General features: G+C 35.6%; 2 protein-coding genes across 8 annotated transcripts in view; one reads left to right on the top strand and one right to left on the bottom strand.

The window, feature by feature from the left end:
- Nucleotides 1-120: 120 nt before the first annotated feature.
- On the bottom strand, nt 121-4,274 carry LOC125037413 (target of rapamycin complex subunit lst8-like). 2 transcript variants are annotated; one of them, XM_047630555.1, is made up of 6 exons: nt 4,040-4,274; nt 2,013-2,227; nt 1,616-1,766; nt 1,278-1,480; nt 837-979; nt 121-560 (listed from the first exon to the last, which is right to left on the bottom strand). In XM_047630555.1, the coding sequence occupies exons 1-6, from the start codon at nt 4,157-4,159 to the stop codon at nt 442-444; spliced, it is 951 nt and encodes a 316-aa protein (XP_047486511.1). In that variant the 5' UTR covers nt 4,160-4,274; the 3' UTR covers nt 121-441. The 2 variants fall into 2 exon arrangements, with proteins under 2 accessions (XP_047486511.1, XP_047486512.1); XM_047630556.1 differs by having other exon boundaries at nt 2,013-2,223; nt 4,040-4,174.
- Nucleotides 4,275-4,772: 498 nt separating this feature from the next.
- Nucleotides 4,773-15,000, top strand: part of LOC125037563 (TBC1 domain family member 16-like) — an 18,297-nt gene continuing 8,069 nt past the window's right edge. Inside the window, exons 1-6 of one of the 6 annotated variants that reach the window (XM_047630750.1) lie at nt 4,773-4,893; nt 5,403-5,597; nt 7,865-8,045; nt 8,264-8,369; nt 9,145-9,832; nt 14,766-14,927. In XM_047630750.1, the coding sequence (XP_047486706.1) occupies nt 5,498-5,597; nt 7,865-8,045; nt 8,264-8,369; nt 9,145-9,832; nt 14,766-14,927 (1,237 nt within the window). In that variant the 5' untranslated portion in view covers nt 4,773-4,893; nt 5,403-5,497. Of the gene's footprint in view, nt 4,898-5,241; nt 5,274-5,402; nt 5,598-5,730; nt 6,200-7,864; nt 8,055-8,263; nt 8,370-9,144; nt 9,833-14,765; nt 14,928-15,000 lie in introns of those variants that run through there. The other 5 variants (XM_047630751.1, XM_047630747.1, XM_047630748.1 and 2 more) reach the window with 5 other exon arrangements.

Here is a 15,000-nt window from a genome sequence, read left to right as displayed (position 1 = left end):
TCATATTACAACTATTTCAATGAACTGTTTAGTGTACACACAGTTTCTGGCTCCTGTTATCTCTTGAATAGAATTTTCCTCTTCACTTCCACAGAATGACCACAAAATGAAATGCCTTACTCAGTACCACAATAATAGGTTTATTTTAGGAACTTTACATAAACAGCAACACCTTTCTTTTTTATTTCAACATTCTGCTTAATATTTCACATTCATATTGCTACTTTTCATATATAACAGTTGAAATATCTAAAGCACTTATACAGTTTTAAGGTATCCTTAAATATCATAAAGGGATATTCACAAAATACATGAACCTGGTTTCTTATCCTTGAAAGTCATCCCAGCAAGGAAATATAACTAAAGTTGTATCTTACATGACATACATATATATAAAACACAGAAAAAGCATGTACAAAGACTTAAAGATATACACATTTATTAAGAGTATAACACATCTCTGAATGCAATGGCTGAGATGGTTTTCTGATGTCCTGAATATTCCCGCTTCACCTCTCCTGTCTCCACAGACCATAATCGTGCCGTGTTATCCGAGGAGCCTGCAAAAGATTTTACAAGCTAAATTCAATGATGCACTGCAAGAACACTCTAAATTTCTACCTCAGTTGAATATCTTGAATTTAAGCACACGAGAAATTTCCCATCTCTGTTTAGCATCTTGAATTCAAACACACAAGAGATTTGTGTTTTTGTTTCATATCTCAAATCAAAGCAAATGAGAAATGTCCTTTCACTCAATTTTTTTTTTTTTTTAATCCATCTTTATTACATATCTAAACATTAAATTAATGAGAAAAAGTAAAAAATAAAATTACCAGTCACAACGTGCTGAGAGTCGGCAGAAAAGGCAACATCCCACACCCAGCGCTGGCTACTGTCTCGGAGCTCTGTCATCTGAGAGAAGTCAGCCGTCTTCCATATTTTGGCCGTGTGATCAGCAGAGGTTGTTACCATCATACTGGAAGGAATATAATTAGCTCAGATTGATATCATAATACTTGTTATAGCAAATTTCAAAAAAATGTAGATCTGGAGACATTAAGTTTCTGAAATCTATTATAAACTATGGAGAAATAATAAAATAATGGAAACACTAAAAACAATACCACTGATAGTAGTAACAGCAAATATGATAACATTATAAGATCAGGCATCTTCAGGGGTTCATCAGAACACCAAATGTTTTTGGTTACTGCACACAAAGTGAATTAAGTACACAAAACAACTAATCCCCAAGCAAATTAAAACAAACTTACGTAGAATCTGGACTGAACTTGACTTTGAGTGCATATTTGTTGTGAGCAAGAAGGGATTTTGTGGGAGTGAGCGTGATGGGTGTATCGCCTGTTCCACCTGAGAGTCTCCACACATAGCATTTGCCCTTGTTGTTCACTGCAGCCATGTAAGTGCCCTCGGGATCAATAGCAATGCTCTGGATGCTGGCATCAGGTTCAGGTATCTGGCAGAATTAAATATTACAGTTGTGGAATGGGGTGCTTATTATTAGTAGTGTTAATGTATATTATAATTAACATCAAGATTTACATAATGTCTGAATCCTTGCTTTATCATCATCCACATTGAATATACTCACCAGCTGCTCATTATGCTCAGTTTTCACATCCCAAATGTGAATTACTCCTGACTGATCCCCAACAAAGAGCTCTGCCTGGTTTGGGTGGAGGCAAGCGCAGTTAACTGGAGCACTAACTTGGAAGATTCTCGACACATGTAAGTTTCTGGACCTGTTAAGAACAATTTTCTAAAAGTGGTTGAAATATTATCAATAAATTTCCAACTGTATTTACAATGCTGACAGTGTCATGATGATGTCTTCATAGGGAAAGTAACAGTTCTAAACAGAATTTAAACAGGTAGTAAAGAAGCTACCAAATTCCTTGAATTATATCTAAATTCCACACAAAAACCTCGCATGTCATTCAGGACATGAAAAAACACAAGACAAACATTTAAGAAAACTTTTAGCACACCTCAAATCCCATATTTTAGCAGTAGAATCCTCGCCCCCAGTGAACATCCACTTGCCGTCCTCCTGGAATCCCACAGCTGTAACATTTTTGCTCACGCCCTCATAGTTGATAACAGGATTTGGTGCCGATGAATTGATGTCGTACATACGGATATGCTGGTAACCTGCAGCTGCAAGCAACTGTCGATCAGGTGTTATTTCCATGGCATTCACTTGCTGTTTCCAGTTAAGGATTATTCCACACTGTATTTTCTTTTCTTCTATACTAATTGGGAAAGAAATGTATGTGTGTGTGTGTGTGTGTGTGTGTGTGTGTGTGTGTGTGTGTGTGTGTGTGTGTGTGTGTGTGTGTGTGTGTGTGTGTGTGTGTGTGTGTGTGTGTGTGTGTGTGTGTGTGTGTGGGTGGTGTGTGTAATTTTTTCTTTGTCAAAAATATTCTTGCATTAAATTTTGCAATTTTTAATCTATTCTGTCATAACATACAGCATAAAACATACATTCTGATTTGACTATCTAAATCCATCATACCCATGTAATTTCCAATTACCAAGCCACTTAAACTGCTGGATCCAGGGGACATGGATATCATCATGAAAAAAATTGGTTGAGTGGCAGGTGATGGGGATCTGTCATTATGAAGGGCTATGATGACAGGAATATGTCATCAAGAGATATTGTTGCCAAGTGGCAGATGACAGCAACATCTTGCCATGAGAGCAGGGAGGGAGAAAGGGGATCTTGTTATTTCTACCAGAAAACAAGGGTGGAATTTACCAGCTGTTAGCCATGCTTGCAATGGCACCAGTGAAGACACTATTTCCATGTACAGTAACTTATCCCTGCCCAACTTCACTGGCAGCAGTGTTATAGAAAACTGAATATTACAAAAATATAAAAAACTAACACAAGGAACACATTGTTACTTATTATTATTGTTATTGCATAGAGCTGTAAACTACTTCAAGATATAATATGGAGTCTGTTCAATGGAAACTATTACCATCTTGATACAATGTAGCATTTGACAAATACAGACCTCAGAAAATGGCAAAATAGCATATATATAGGAATACGAGCTATTAACACAGCAAAGACGCAGCAAGAAGTCTTGATATTGCACAAGAGTGTTCATGTGAGCTGGGCTTACAAGACAAACACCCAGGAGAGTCACCACTCAAGTAGGCCATTTATTGTGTTTTGATTCACAAGTGAGCTGCAAGGCACCCAGTTCCAGTGGGTTTAATGACCAGAGTCATTCAAACAGCACTGGAAACTCAGCTTGTAAAAAATACATTTTAATAAAAACACAGATCTGGGCTAAATAGTTATTAATAAATGCAGCAATAACTCTTTCACATGTACCGAGAAATGACACACAATGATGATACACTGAAACTCAAAGGTAATCACTCTCTACTTTATATTCCCAATGATAAGTACAATTTAAATTTCTTTTTTTTTCTTTTTCACTTTTTTTTTTTTTTTTTTTTGAGGGTTACTTTAGACTTGCCAAGGTTCTAAAAGAAACTGAGTTATGAAATAAAATAACCATTATTCATTTTACACCAATACATGTAAGAACACATACATAGCCCTCCAGGAAAACTTTCCATGTATGACAACCTGGATTACAGTAACAAAAGTATATGGAAAAAAAACTCTGAAAAAAGTGATGAAATCGATAATAATGGAGATATGTAATGAGATAGAGCACGTAAAAAAAAAAATCCAAGCTTATCTACCATTCCCCACCCCCGACAACCAACCTCGTCCCATACAAGCACTAATCTTTAGCACCCTATGCTTTATCACCATTGAGATAGAGACTTTTGTTGTGTTCCTTGTTCCTCCTACTTTGACCATCAGTTTAAGAATCAAGAAGAGAAGAAATGCGAACTAGAATATAAGAAAGTGGATAAATAACGAAAACACAAAAGTATCAAGGGCAGTCAAGAATAACAATAGGTAAGAATAATAATAAACGAAGTGAATACACAAAATTAAAAGCCGTGTCATCTCAAAGGATACAGACTCGTTGTGCTGAAGAGTACGCTGGCAAATCCCACTATGGGCTTGCCACAGCTTGATATTGTGATCATAGCTCGCTGTCGCTAAAATGACTTGATCTCCTGACTCGTCACTCGACATGATTTCCACTCGGCGTCAAATTTCAGCAGAAAAGAGTGATAATTCTTTCAAGGGCCGACTATCGTGGCGAGTTTGTTTACATTTGTCGCTCGTCGTCCGGCAGAGATAAGAGCCGTCGCTTATATTACTGAAATAGAAGGTGGGAAGTGAGTGCGTTGACATCTGTCGGGTGGAAATTTTAAGAGGTGATTTGCTGTTATTTTTTCTCTCTCAGCTGCTATTTATCTTTTATCATCTATATATCTGTTATCAATTTCATGAGTATGGCATTTTTACCAAAGGATTTATAGGGCTAATCTACTACACTCGGCTACTTGTTGGCATCACATGATATATTTGCATCTGACACATCAATCTTAGAATTGTCAAAAAACTAAAAAATATAAGATATATAGATAAACGAATAAATAGATATTTAAAAAGTGTTTTGCACTTTGTTGACTTATTAAAAAAAAACGCCGAAAAAACAAGCCTTATCAAACACTACAAATACTTCATCACAAAATATAATAATAAAAAAGAACATACAATGACCAACATAGTACAAACCATTCCCTTTTAAGAGATAAATAAATACGAACATTTGAGCCTTATCGCACTTTCGAGTGAGAGTGAATGACGCTGTTGTGGTCTGACGTCAGCTGTGACAGACTGACGTAGTTGGGCAAAGGTGTCACTTCGGTGCCCTTATTTCACTTGAAATTCCCCTTTTATACTGTCAATTCCTTCTTATTGTGAGTATGTAGTTGACTCTGAGTCGGAATTTAAGAAAGCCGGAGAAGTTAAATGTGTGTATTATTTTATTATTAGCTTCTTGCCTACGATTTTTTTTTTAGGGAAAAGGCGTGGGTGGATATATTTGCCAATTTTATTCATTTCCTTTTTTATTTTACAATTTTTCGAAGGATGGAAATGATATGATTTGTGTGTAAGATATGGATAAGCATATGTATACTGCTGTGTATTGCGTTGTAAGGAAATCTTAATACATTGTTTAAGGAAGTAATCCACCTTATCAATAAATATATAAACGTCACATTAAATTCAGTTAACACCTGTGTCTAGCTTCTTAACAAGATGTTCTCGGTCATAACTGGAATCACATCTGGGAAAGGTGTACATGCTCCATTTTCTCTCTTGCTTTCTTTTCATTTTAATCCATGAATTATCATATTAAAATGCCTCATTTTTAAATCACTTCCAGGGCTACACTGTTTTTATCTGTTACTAATTAATTTTTCAGGTAATGTGATGGAATTCGACCCAATCAAAGCCTAAGGTGCAAGTAATACACCTGCTGAATCGGCTGCCACTTCGCAAGTCTTGCCAGCGGCCACTATGTCACTGAACGGCATTCTGAGACGGGCTTCAAGCTTTCTTGGCATCACAGGCACAGATCCTTCAAAACAGATGTACGAGGATGGAGATATTGTCTTCTGTAAGTTCAGGGATTCACTTTTCGTGCTTGATTTATGGATGCTGCGAACGCACTTGGTGTTATTTTTTTTTTCTTAATGTGAATGGGGATGGTGTGGTTGTTTCTTTAGTTAGATGTGTTAATCTTTCATATTTCAGATAATTTATTTAATTTCAGTTATCTGAATTAGTAATTATTAAGTAACCTTAAGTATTAGATAATTATTAAGTAGACTTGGTGATTATATTCCAGTATAGTCTATGCTTAATTCTGTGATCGTCATTTTAAGACACTTGTGGAATAAACACGTGTTAAATATCTATAAATAGCTTATTAATAAAGCTAGAAAGTTACGAATATGATTAACATTATACTTTGATTTCTTATTTGTAAGATAATGTAACTAATTATTCATCCAATATGGAAAGACTGACACCTACTATTATTTTGAGTTCTGTAATATTTCTGTTTCATTGTGCTCTGTATCAATATGTAATGTACTGTGATTAAGTACTCTGTTCTTCGAGTTGTGAAGTTCAAGTTTCATTGCAGCGGTTTGGCCAGAGAGGAGCGAAGTTACAAAGCTGGGTGGGCCATAGGCTATAGGGGGATCGTTTGTATAGGTTAGTCATTGCTCATCATAACCACCCCTCGATGGAGCCTTTTCTAAGTCTTCCTATGATTATGTTTTGTTTAACTGTACATTTAACCAAACCAGGAAGTTTAGCAGAACACAAAAATTGCTCTCTTTATTTTGCAGCTTGTGAGGCTTGCACAGTGTAAAAGAATTTTGTAAATCTAAACTTTCAGGTAATAGTTTAAGTGTAATATTTATCATATTGTCATTTTTTTAATTCTTTATAACCCGTCTTTTACTAAATTCAATGTAATGAGCAATAGATTTGGCAGATGTCAAAATATAACTTTAGTTCATAATTGTATTGGCTGTGTTCTGTCCAGATTCACAAAAAAAAATGCTGTGACTTCTGTTGATGGGGCATACAAGCTTTAGTTCAATCTTGCAATGGTGCAGTGTCATATGATTCCTGCATCCTCTGCACTTTGCACTTTGGCAGCAATAACAAACCTCCAGCATAAATATTCTAGCAATATAGAGCTTGAACTGGTTCTTAATTTGAAGATAGATCATTAGAGACATCTGCAAGCTCTGCCTTCTCAGAATATATATGTTGGGCGTTTGTTAACTACAGGTGCCATGCCAAACAGTGCAAGGCTAGTAACAGATGCACATGTGTCTTCTAAACATATATCATATTTATTGAAGTTGTATTTGTTCTTGTTTTTTTCCACTTAGAAGCCAACAAATGAGTAGTGATTACATCATTTCCTCTTTGATTGTAAAGAAAAATACAAGTCATTTAGGCTAACTGATGTGTTACAGGAAATGCAATTATAATTTCCTTTGTTCATTTCTGTCTTTCAAATTTTGTGTTTGTGACTGCTATTCACTTGCCTTTATTTATCTTTCTATATTTATATTTTGATTATCTGTAGTTTTGTGTCTTTACTCATGTTTTCCCATATGTCTATACCTCTTCCCATCATGTCAAATAGTCTGGGTATCAGTGTCTCACTTCATAGTAACTAAATGATTAACCCTCTTTAGACCATAGTTCCACAGGTTATCTTTATCATTTAAAGAATTTTATTTTACACACAAGGAAATTTATGTTTCATGCTCTTATGTCAAGTATTTACTGAAGAATGGAGCCTCAAACTTGAAATAGATATTCTGAGTATATGAGAGAAAAAGTAAAAAACTTCTTACTTACTTAATTTGGTTAAAAAATTGTTTATCGTTTTTCTTAATTTTGTGTACAAATGAAAAGACAAAATAATATTCCAGCTAAGCCACTCCTGTAAGCAGCCGTGTCGATTGGAGACAAGGGTATCCTCGGGGGAAGGACCAGGGGGGGGATTAGTGGGTTGGGGGGGAGTATACAAGGAGGTTCAGGTTGAATGAGAAGCCGCCAAAGCATAGTGCAACTGGATAGCTGTTTGTGTCCTTGAAGCTGGAGGAAAGATACCAGATGGTACCAGATTTAATTGTTCACCCTCATACCAAAATAAAGGTGGGAGAACAGCCAGCCAGTTTTTAATAGCCGAAGCTCTGTAAGCTGTTAAGGGAAAGTTGCACATATCCACAAAGCTTGGATTTTAGGTATTAATGATACTGCCTTAAAGTTTTCTTTTAATATGATCATGTAAGTGATTGAAGTATTATTTATTCATGGGATGGTCAGTAACAAAAATTTCCATCTAACCAGGCAAGAACAATGTATGCGTCCACCCTCCATCACGTTACCGATGCGATGGGGAGAGAGTCCACCATCCTGGTTACCTAGTAATTAAATGCCGGGCAGACAGCACTCTGGGCACCACACTCCACCTCAACTGGATCCCTAATGACCGCCTGCGCCGAAATCATGAGCTGATTTCACAGATGAAGTATGTGGGGTTAGTTTTGCCACGACAGCCGTTTCTTGGGTATAATTGTCTCAGCACACCTTAGATCTTTGTAGATGTTCAGATGAATGATTAGACCATAGTATAGGTATTTTAGATCATGAAATATAGAAAAATAAGCAGAGAATTAGAATGATCATCATAATCGTAAACTCCCATACCACTTGAAAAATTAATATGCAGTGATTGTTCCCTAACAGCCTGGAGGGCAGCAGCTCTAGCAACTCACCCTGCCCAACCTCAGACTCGGAATCTCTCTCCGTCTCGTCCTTGGTGCTGCACGACGGTAACAGCACAGTGAGAAAGGTGAGTTATGAGGTGGTTTAGTTATGAGGGGTATTTGTGGGTGTGAAAAGCAACTGTATTGAAAATAGGTACTTTGAAAGCTGAGGCAACAGCATCAGTCTGCTCCTGGATGTCTCATCAGGTTTTCAGGTAGCATTCATGTTTCTTGTATGATTTTTTTTATGTGCTGCATGTTAGTGGTGTAGGATTCCTGAATTTGAGAGATAGAGGGGATTGTGTAAGAAAATGTAGAGGAATGAAAAAGCATTTCCCTTTTAACCTTTCCTTTATTTGTTACTTTCTTTTCCTTCCTTCTCTTTCTTTTATTAATTTCCAGTTTTATTTATAATTTCTGTATTTCCTCTATTCTGACTTTCATTTTTCAAGATACAAATGTTAATTTATTTATGTTACTATATACTACATATTCAGATTTTGTGCAAGGAAGATGTCTGTTATTGTTTCATGATGTAAAACATTACTTGTTTACTTAATTACTGACCAGTGAATTAACTTAGACCAAATACCATTTGTTTTCCTAATATACAGTGGAACTGACAGTGTTTGAAACCTTATAATTTTTTTTTATAGAATTGGGTCTGTGGCATTCATGTTTCTTTTAAATTTTCTTGTTCTTTTCCTTTCTCTCTTTTTTTTTTTCTTTTCTTTGCTTTACTTTGCATCTCTATATGTAAGAAGAAAAAAAAAGACTTAAAATGCTGGCAGTAGATGTAGAAAGAGTTAAAATATATATCATTCCTTGATTTTATATTTACAAGAATTATTTTCCTTGCAGACCTCATTGGATGATGCAGCCATGTCCACATCTGGTATTTCGTCTATGGATACAGCAAGTGAAGTCACGCAGCCAAAGGACGAGAATAGCCCTAACAGTGAAGGAAGCAGTAGTGTAGAGCAGCCTAAAGAAAAGGATGAGGGAGATGGAGAAGAAACAATAGAAAGTGGAGACCCAAGTAGTGAGGAGAGAGATGAGAGAAGAAATGAAGGAGAAGCAGAGAGAAGTGACGAGTGGGCCACGGGAGAGAATGAAGAGAAAAGGGACGAGGATATGGGAGAAGAGAAGGGGGCAAAGAGCATCTCAGATGAAGAGGAGAACACAGAGACAGGGGACGAGATAACAAAAGACTCCCAGGAGAGTGAGCAGAGTGACCTCCTGGCAAGCAACGAAGAAGGGGCAGAAGACAGGGACGATGATGACAGCAGAGAAGACTCGGGCAGCTCGGGGGTCGTGGAAGAGGTCGACAAGGAAGGGACACTGCGAGCGAGGGACATGCACAAGCTCAGATACATATCATCAGACAGCAGCTCGGATGGGGAGAAGCCCGCAGAGACTCTAACCATCGCCAACGGGAAGGGAAATCCATTGCAGGGACGTCAACTGCAAAGTGAAGGTGAAGATAGTCTAGACTCCTCTCCTGAACCCCAGTTGTCTCCTACTCCTCATTACTTCACATCGTCTAGTGGTACGTCTTGTAGATCGTAATTGTTGTCTTTTGTTTTGTTTTTGTATTGCTTATTTTCCCTTATCCTCTGGCATTTGATTTTCTTTTTCTTTTATTCGTCTTTCTATTGTTTTTCTTCGTTTATTTACTGTACAGTGGACTCCTTTTCTCTACCATGCTATTCAGTATCCTTATAGATATTGACTAATCTTTATTCAGTTATTTTCCTTTTCTCTCTCTCTCTCTCTCTCTCTCTCTCTCTCTCTCTCTCTCTCTCTCTCTCTCTCTCTCTCTCTCTCTCTCTCTCTCTCTCTCTCTCTCTCTCTCTCTCTCTTTTTCCAGTATATTATAAGATTTGATTTCTCCAACCCCTTTACTCCATGAAAAACATTTTTGTGCCCTTTGCATGTTCTTCTCTGATTCAGCTTCTTTTCAGAAGTTTTATTTCCTATAATTTGGCTGGTTGTAGTCCAGTTTGAGAATGAGTATACTGCATCTTCTGAGGTTGTAGGAAATGTTTATAATTATTTTTTATATCTGTGGAATAATCTTTTCATTTGATACACTATGCTTGTCCAAGGCATGCTACTTTCAGACAAAAGAGATGATAACATATTGGTTTTAGTTTGATACCTTGGAGTCTGGAATGTAAGAAATGCTATTTAGATTACTGTGATATGTTTGTGTAAGTATCTTAGGGAATGATAACCCTGATTTAAAGTTATTAAGGGATGCTGATGTGAAAAGGCTATGCTAATTTTTTGTTTTTTTTTCTTTCTTTCTTTCTTTCTTTCTCTTTTTCACAGGTTGTCAAAAAAAATTAGTATAGTCAGGTCTTTGTGTCTAGAGTTTTAGCATTTATTTTTAGGTCACTCATTAATTTATGATAAAAGATATTGGGATATTTCATTTTTCATATTGTTATTTCAGATTTTGAAAAAAGTTTATTTTGATTTTGAAGTGACCTCTTTACAATGAGTTAAGGTTTTATACATTTTAAAGTCATTGTAAGACTTCTGAGATTTAAAATAATACTCTGTAAGCATCTGATATTAGTAACTCAACCAACAATGATTGTAGGCAGTTATATGTCTTATAGAAAATCGTCATTAGACTTACTAGGGGGAAAAAAAGAGATAAAAATGGGTAATTAGCTTGCAAATGAGAGGATGTGGTTAAAAGTGGTTGGTTGCAATATTCACACTTGTCTCTGTTTTGTTATGTTCTTCAATGTGACTTTAGTCTATGGGTTTCATTATTGAAAGAAAGATATACACTCATATTCAGAGACACTTGGGACACCATGGTGGAGAGCAGGACCGGTATCTTGCATCCGTCCACCAATCGCTGTTAGCTCGCAATGCAAGACAGTTGGACGTGATTGGCTGTCGGCTGTGAGATGCCAGTCTGGCTCTCCATCTAAGGTATCCCAAGTGTCTCTAGATATGAGTGATAGAGAGGATTCAAGGCAAATGACAAGAAATCATTAAAAGCAGGTTAAGCTATTTTGATATTTTAGTGCTTTTGTGAGTGTGCTTTTTTTTTTCTTTTTTTTTTTTTTCCAATTTTATTTATTAGTTTTTCGTAAGATAGACATGGATTTTTTATTTGAATATTTTGATATATGTGGGCTGCTGTAATAAACCTGTGAGAATAGCAACCTTAAAGTTTTATTTTGTAGTTGCAAAAAAACACAGTGTGCTGTATATTTCAGTGGGTAAACCTGTGCATTATTAGCCAATGCTTTTGACTTGTTTTAAGATATAAGCAAAGTTTTGATATGATAGTATGATTTTTTTTCATTTCATTACTTCTCCTAAATAGATTAGATTTATTTGTATTAATTTTTCTTTATGATGTTTTGATAAGAGAATAAACCACATTGAGTTTACATATTGATGAAATTTTCATTAAATATCACATATTAACTTTGAAATCTTACTCCGTTTACTTGGATCCATACAGTCAGTTCCATTTGAGTTGCTGAAATGCAATGAAATGTTTGAGGGAGAAAGGCAGTAAAGGATAAACTGACAAGGAGTTTACTTTTGTAATACTGCCTTTATCATGTAGCCCATTCACTTGGCAGCAGAATATCAGTACTAAGTTTTTCCAGTTACTGGAATATACAGTTATTGCAGTTGGTTTGTGTATGCCTTTTTCTCCTCGATTTCAGCCCTATGAATCAGTCACCATAAGAATGGAGAAATTACCCCTGGCTTCTCTTGCCTCATGATCTCAGTCTCGGATTTTGTAAGTTCAGACCTTAGATTCAGGCATATAGAACTAGTTGTTATTACTAGTTATTCCTATTCTTACTGTGTCCCTCAAATAACAAGTAAGAGAATACATCAGGTTTCCTCTTTCTTCTGCATTGCTTTGTACATTTTAGAGGGGGAAAAACTTGCAAACACTTGGAGACACTAAATGTTTGTGCTTTATGCTGTCTAGATGATGTTAGAACTACCTTCTAGTGAGCTTTAGTATAGATCTCTTTCAGGAACAACTGCGAACTGACTTTTATGCACTAGATTATGTGGCTTGCGGAGAAGCTGGCTAATCTGTTGCATATTTTGATTTCTCCTTTGTGTTAGTTGCTGTGATTATTGAAAGAGTGTGCATGGGGACATTGTGTGATTTTTTTGATTTTTTTTATTTATGATATTTATTTCCTCTCTTTTTACTCTGGTCCCCTGCCATCCATTGCACCTCTGTCATCTTTCTTCTTCTTTTCTTCTTTTCTATCTTTACTTGCCTCACTGATTCTTTTTGTCTTTTTCGTTTCTTCCTTCTCACAGTTTCTCTTCTCTGGCTTCTCTCTCTATTCTCAGATTTCCCCACTCTCTTTCATCTCTTTTATCTCTTCCATTGTCATGCTACCTATTTATCAACAATTATTCTTCCGACCATTATTTCATATTCCCATATGCAAATTCCTCAGTGGCATTAATAGATTGAAGTAAGGTACACAGAGGGAATTAGATTTTGTTTTCTCTACAGGGAGATGAAGGGACACAAGAGAGTGAGAGCATATTCATATGAATGCACAGGAGATACTTAATCTAAAAGGTTAAGCATCTCCCATTACTCACCTGAAAGTGGTGAATGGAGATGGGATGTTGACTTGAAATAGTCTTGAGAATAGTAAGAGTCAAGAACAGATGCTACTGATGGTGAGCAGAGTGCTTTGGTAGGGTGATAACTGATAAACAAGGATCAGTAATGAAAGACACATTGGATCTGGTGTCCACTTGAGGATGATAACTCAGAGGAAGATGATGGCGGAGAAATAGATTAAGCTTGTATTATAAATGATGGGAGTGGAAAATTAGAAAAAGAACTTGGATCAGTGCCCATAAAAGAGATTAGCAAAGTTTGCATAAGATTGAAAATATAGTCATTGAAAATAGTATCATATGCATATTAGGAAATAATTAAAGAGTGTAGGATTTTGCAACATACTGTAAAATAAAGAAGTGGCACTGAAATATATTACACTCCCTCCCTCTCTTTTTCTTTTCATCCCTCACTTCCTTCTTGCCTCATACATTTTATATTCTTTCACTTTCTCATTTCCTTACCTTTCATCTCCTTTTCCTTCATCTGTCTTTTCTTAATCTCTTCTAATATTTATTCATATATTGCATATTTCTTATCTGTTCATTTATCTTTGAAAATTTATAACTCTGAAAAGAAAAGGAAAAAAAAATATATTATGTGTGATTCCCAGACCATTAGCATTTCCAATCTGTTAACTACTTTTTTATATTATAGTATATCTCTTGGTAAGTATTCTATATTAGATTGTTCTTCAACTGTTTATAAGGAAATTTCCCAGAAAAGTATTTGTGGGAAATGAATTGCATTTCATTATTTTCTATTACATATAAGAAATAATTTTAAAACTGTTTTATTCAATTGTATGCATATACTTACACATGAGTGTGTGTGTTGTGTGTGTGTGTGCGTGTGCGTGTGCGTGTGCGTGTGCGTGTGCGTGCGTGCATGAGTGAGTTTATTCATGTATGTGTGTGTACTTGTTTGTGTGTGCATGTATGGATGTAGTACAAGTATGTTTGATAATTTTTAAACACCAGTGTATTATACACAGGCATACCAATTTAAGAGTAGCAACAAAATTTTTTAAATCTTCCCCTATTTAAATAGGCATGATTAGACTAGCATTGAAGTAATAGGAGTACAAGCTCTTTTTTTTCTTCTGATAGTAAAAATTATTTGTCTACAATGGTTATTTTATACAGAGATTTTGATCGATAGTTTTGCGTTGTATTATACAGGTGCTTCTAGCGTGAAATGTAAAACTGGTAGTTTTCCACCATTTATATATTTGTCTTTTTATGACTTGAATATCTTCACTAAATTCATTATTCATTGTGTTGATAATGTTACTATTATCATTACCATTGTTATTGATATTGTTATTATTATTATTATTGCTATTGTTATTGTTATTATTATTATTGGTATTATCCTTATTTTTATTATTATTATCATCATCATTATCGTTACTATTATGATCATTATTATTGATACTGTTATTGTTGTTATTATTATTTATATTGGTATTATTATGATGATTATTTATTATTATTATTATTATTATTATTATTATTATTATTATTATTATTACAAATATTGTTACATTTTTTAGCATCATCATCATCATAAATATTATTCTCTTCTTAACCTTTCTCCAAGTTTTATAAGTATTAGCTGAACAGTCTATTACATATGACTTAAACACCTGTAACTGAATGCATGAGCAGAATCCAGTGAGAGTTTCCACTGACTCTTGGTCAAAAATTCCTTCCAGCACAGAAGTATATTAACATTTTTTTTCATTGTTTCAGACCTCATTTTCCCTCCAGCTTCATTTCACACTCTTCTCCCTGGGACGAAAACTGAGACCCCACTGTTCTTCTTCCGCACACAGGAGATCAGTATTGGTACGAGAGAAGCGCAGAGTCAATGGCCTACTCAGCCAACCTTGCCTTCCCCGACTCTTCTCTCTCGTCGTTCTGCCCAACACCGGTGGATGGAGGGTCGTCGCCCATTAGGAGGGAACACAAGTGTGGCATATTCAGCATTGACGTCAGTGAGTACTGCTTGCATCGTGAGTTGTGATGTTGTGCTAGCTAGCTTTTATTTTCATGTATAGAAATATGTGT

Source organism: Penaeus chinensis, chromosome 23 (genome assembly GCF_019202785.1).
Source record: "Penaeus chinensis breed Huanghai No. 1 chromosome 23, ASM1920278v2, whole genome shotgun sequence".
NCBI lineage: Eukaryota > Metazoa > Arthropoda > Malacostraca > Decapoda > Penaeidae > Penaeus > Penaeus chinensis.
This window is presented reverse-complemented; position numbering and strand designations above follow the sequence as displayed.

Bases quoted from the DNA above. Each gene is read 5' to 3' on its own strand.
- LOC125037413 (XM_047630555.1), bottom strand. From the start codon at position 4,159: ATGTCGAGTGACGAGTCAGGAGATCAAGTCATTTTAGCGACAGCGAGC. The intron at 2,228-4,039 runs GTATCCTTTGAG...AACTGGAAACAG, and splicing joins CTCTTCAGCACAACGAGTCT to CAAGTGAATGCCATGGAAAT. The intron at 1,767-2,012 runs GTGTGCTAAAAG...TGTTCTTAACAG, and splicing joins GCTAAAATATGGGATTTGAG to GTCCAGAAACTTACATGTGT.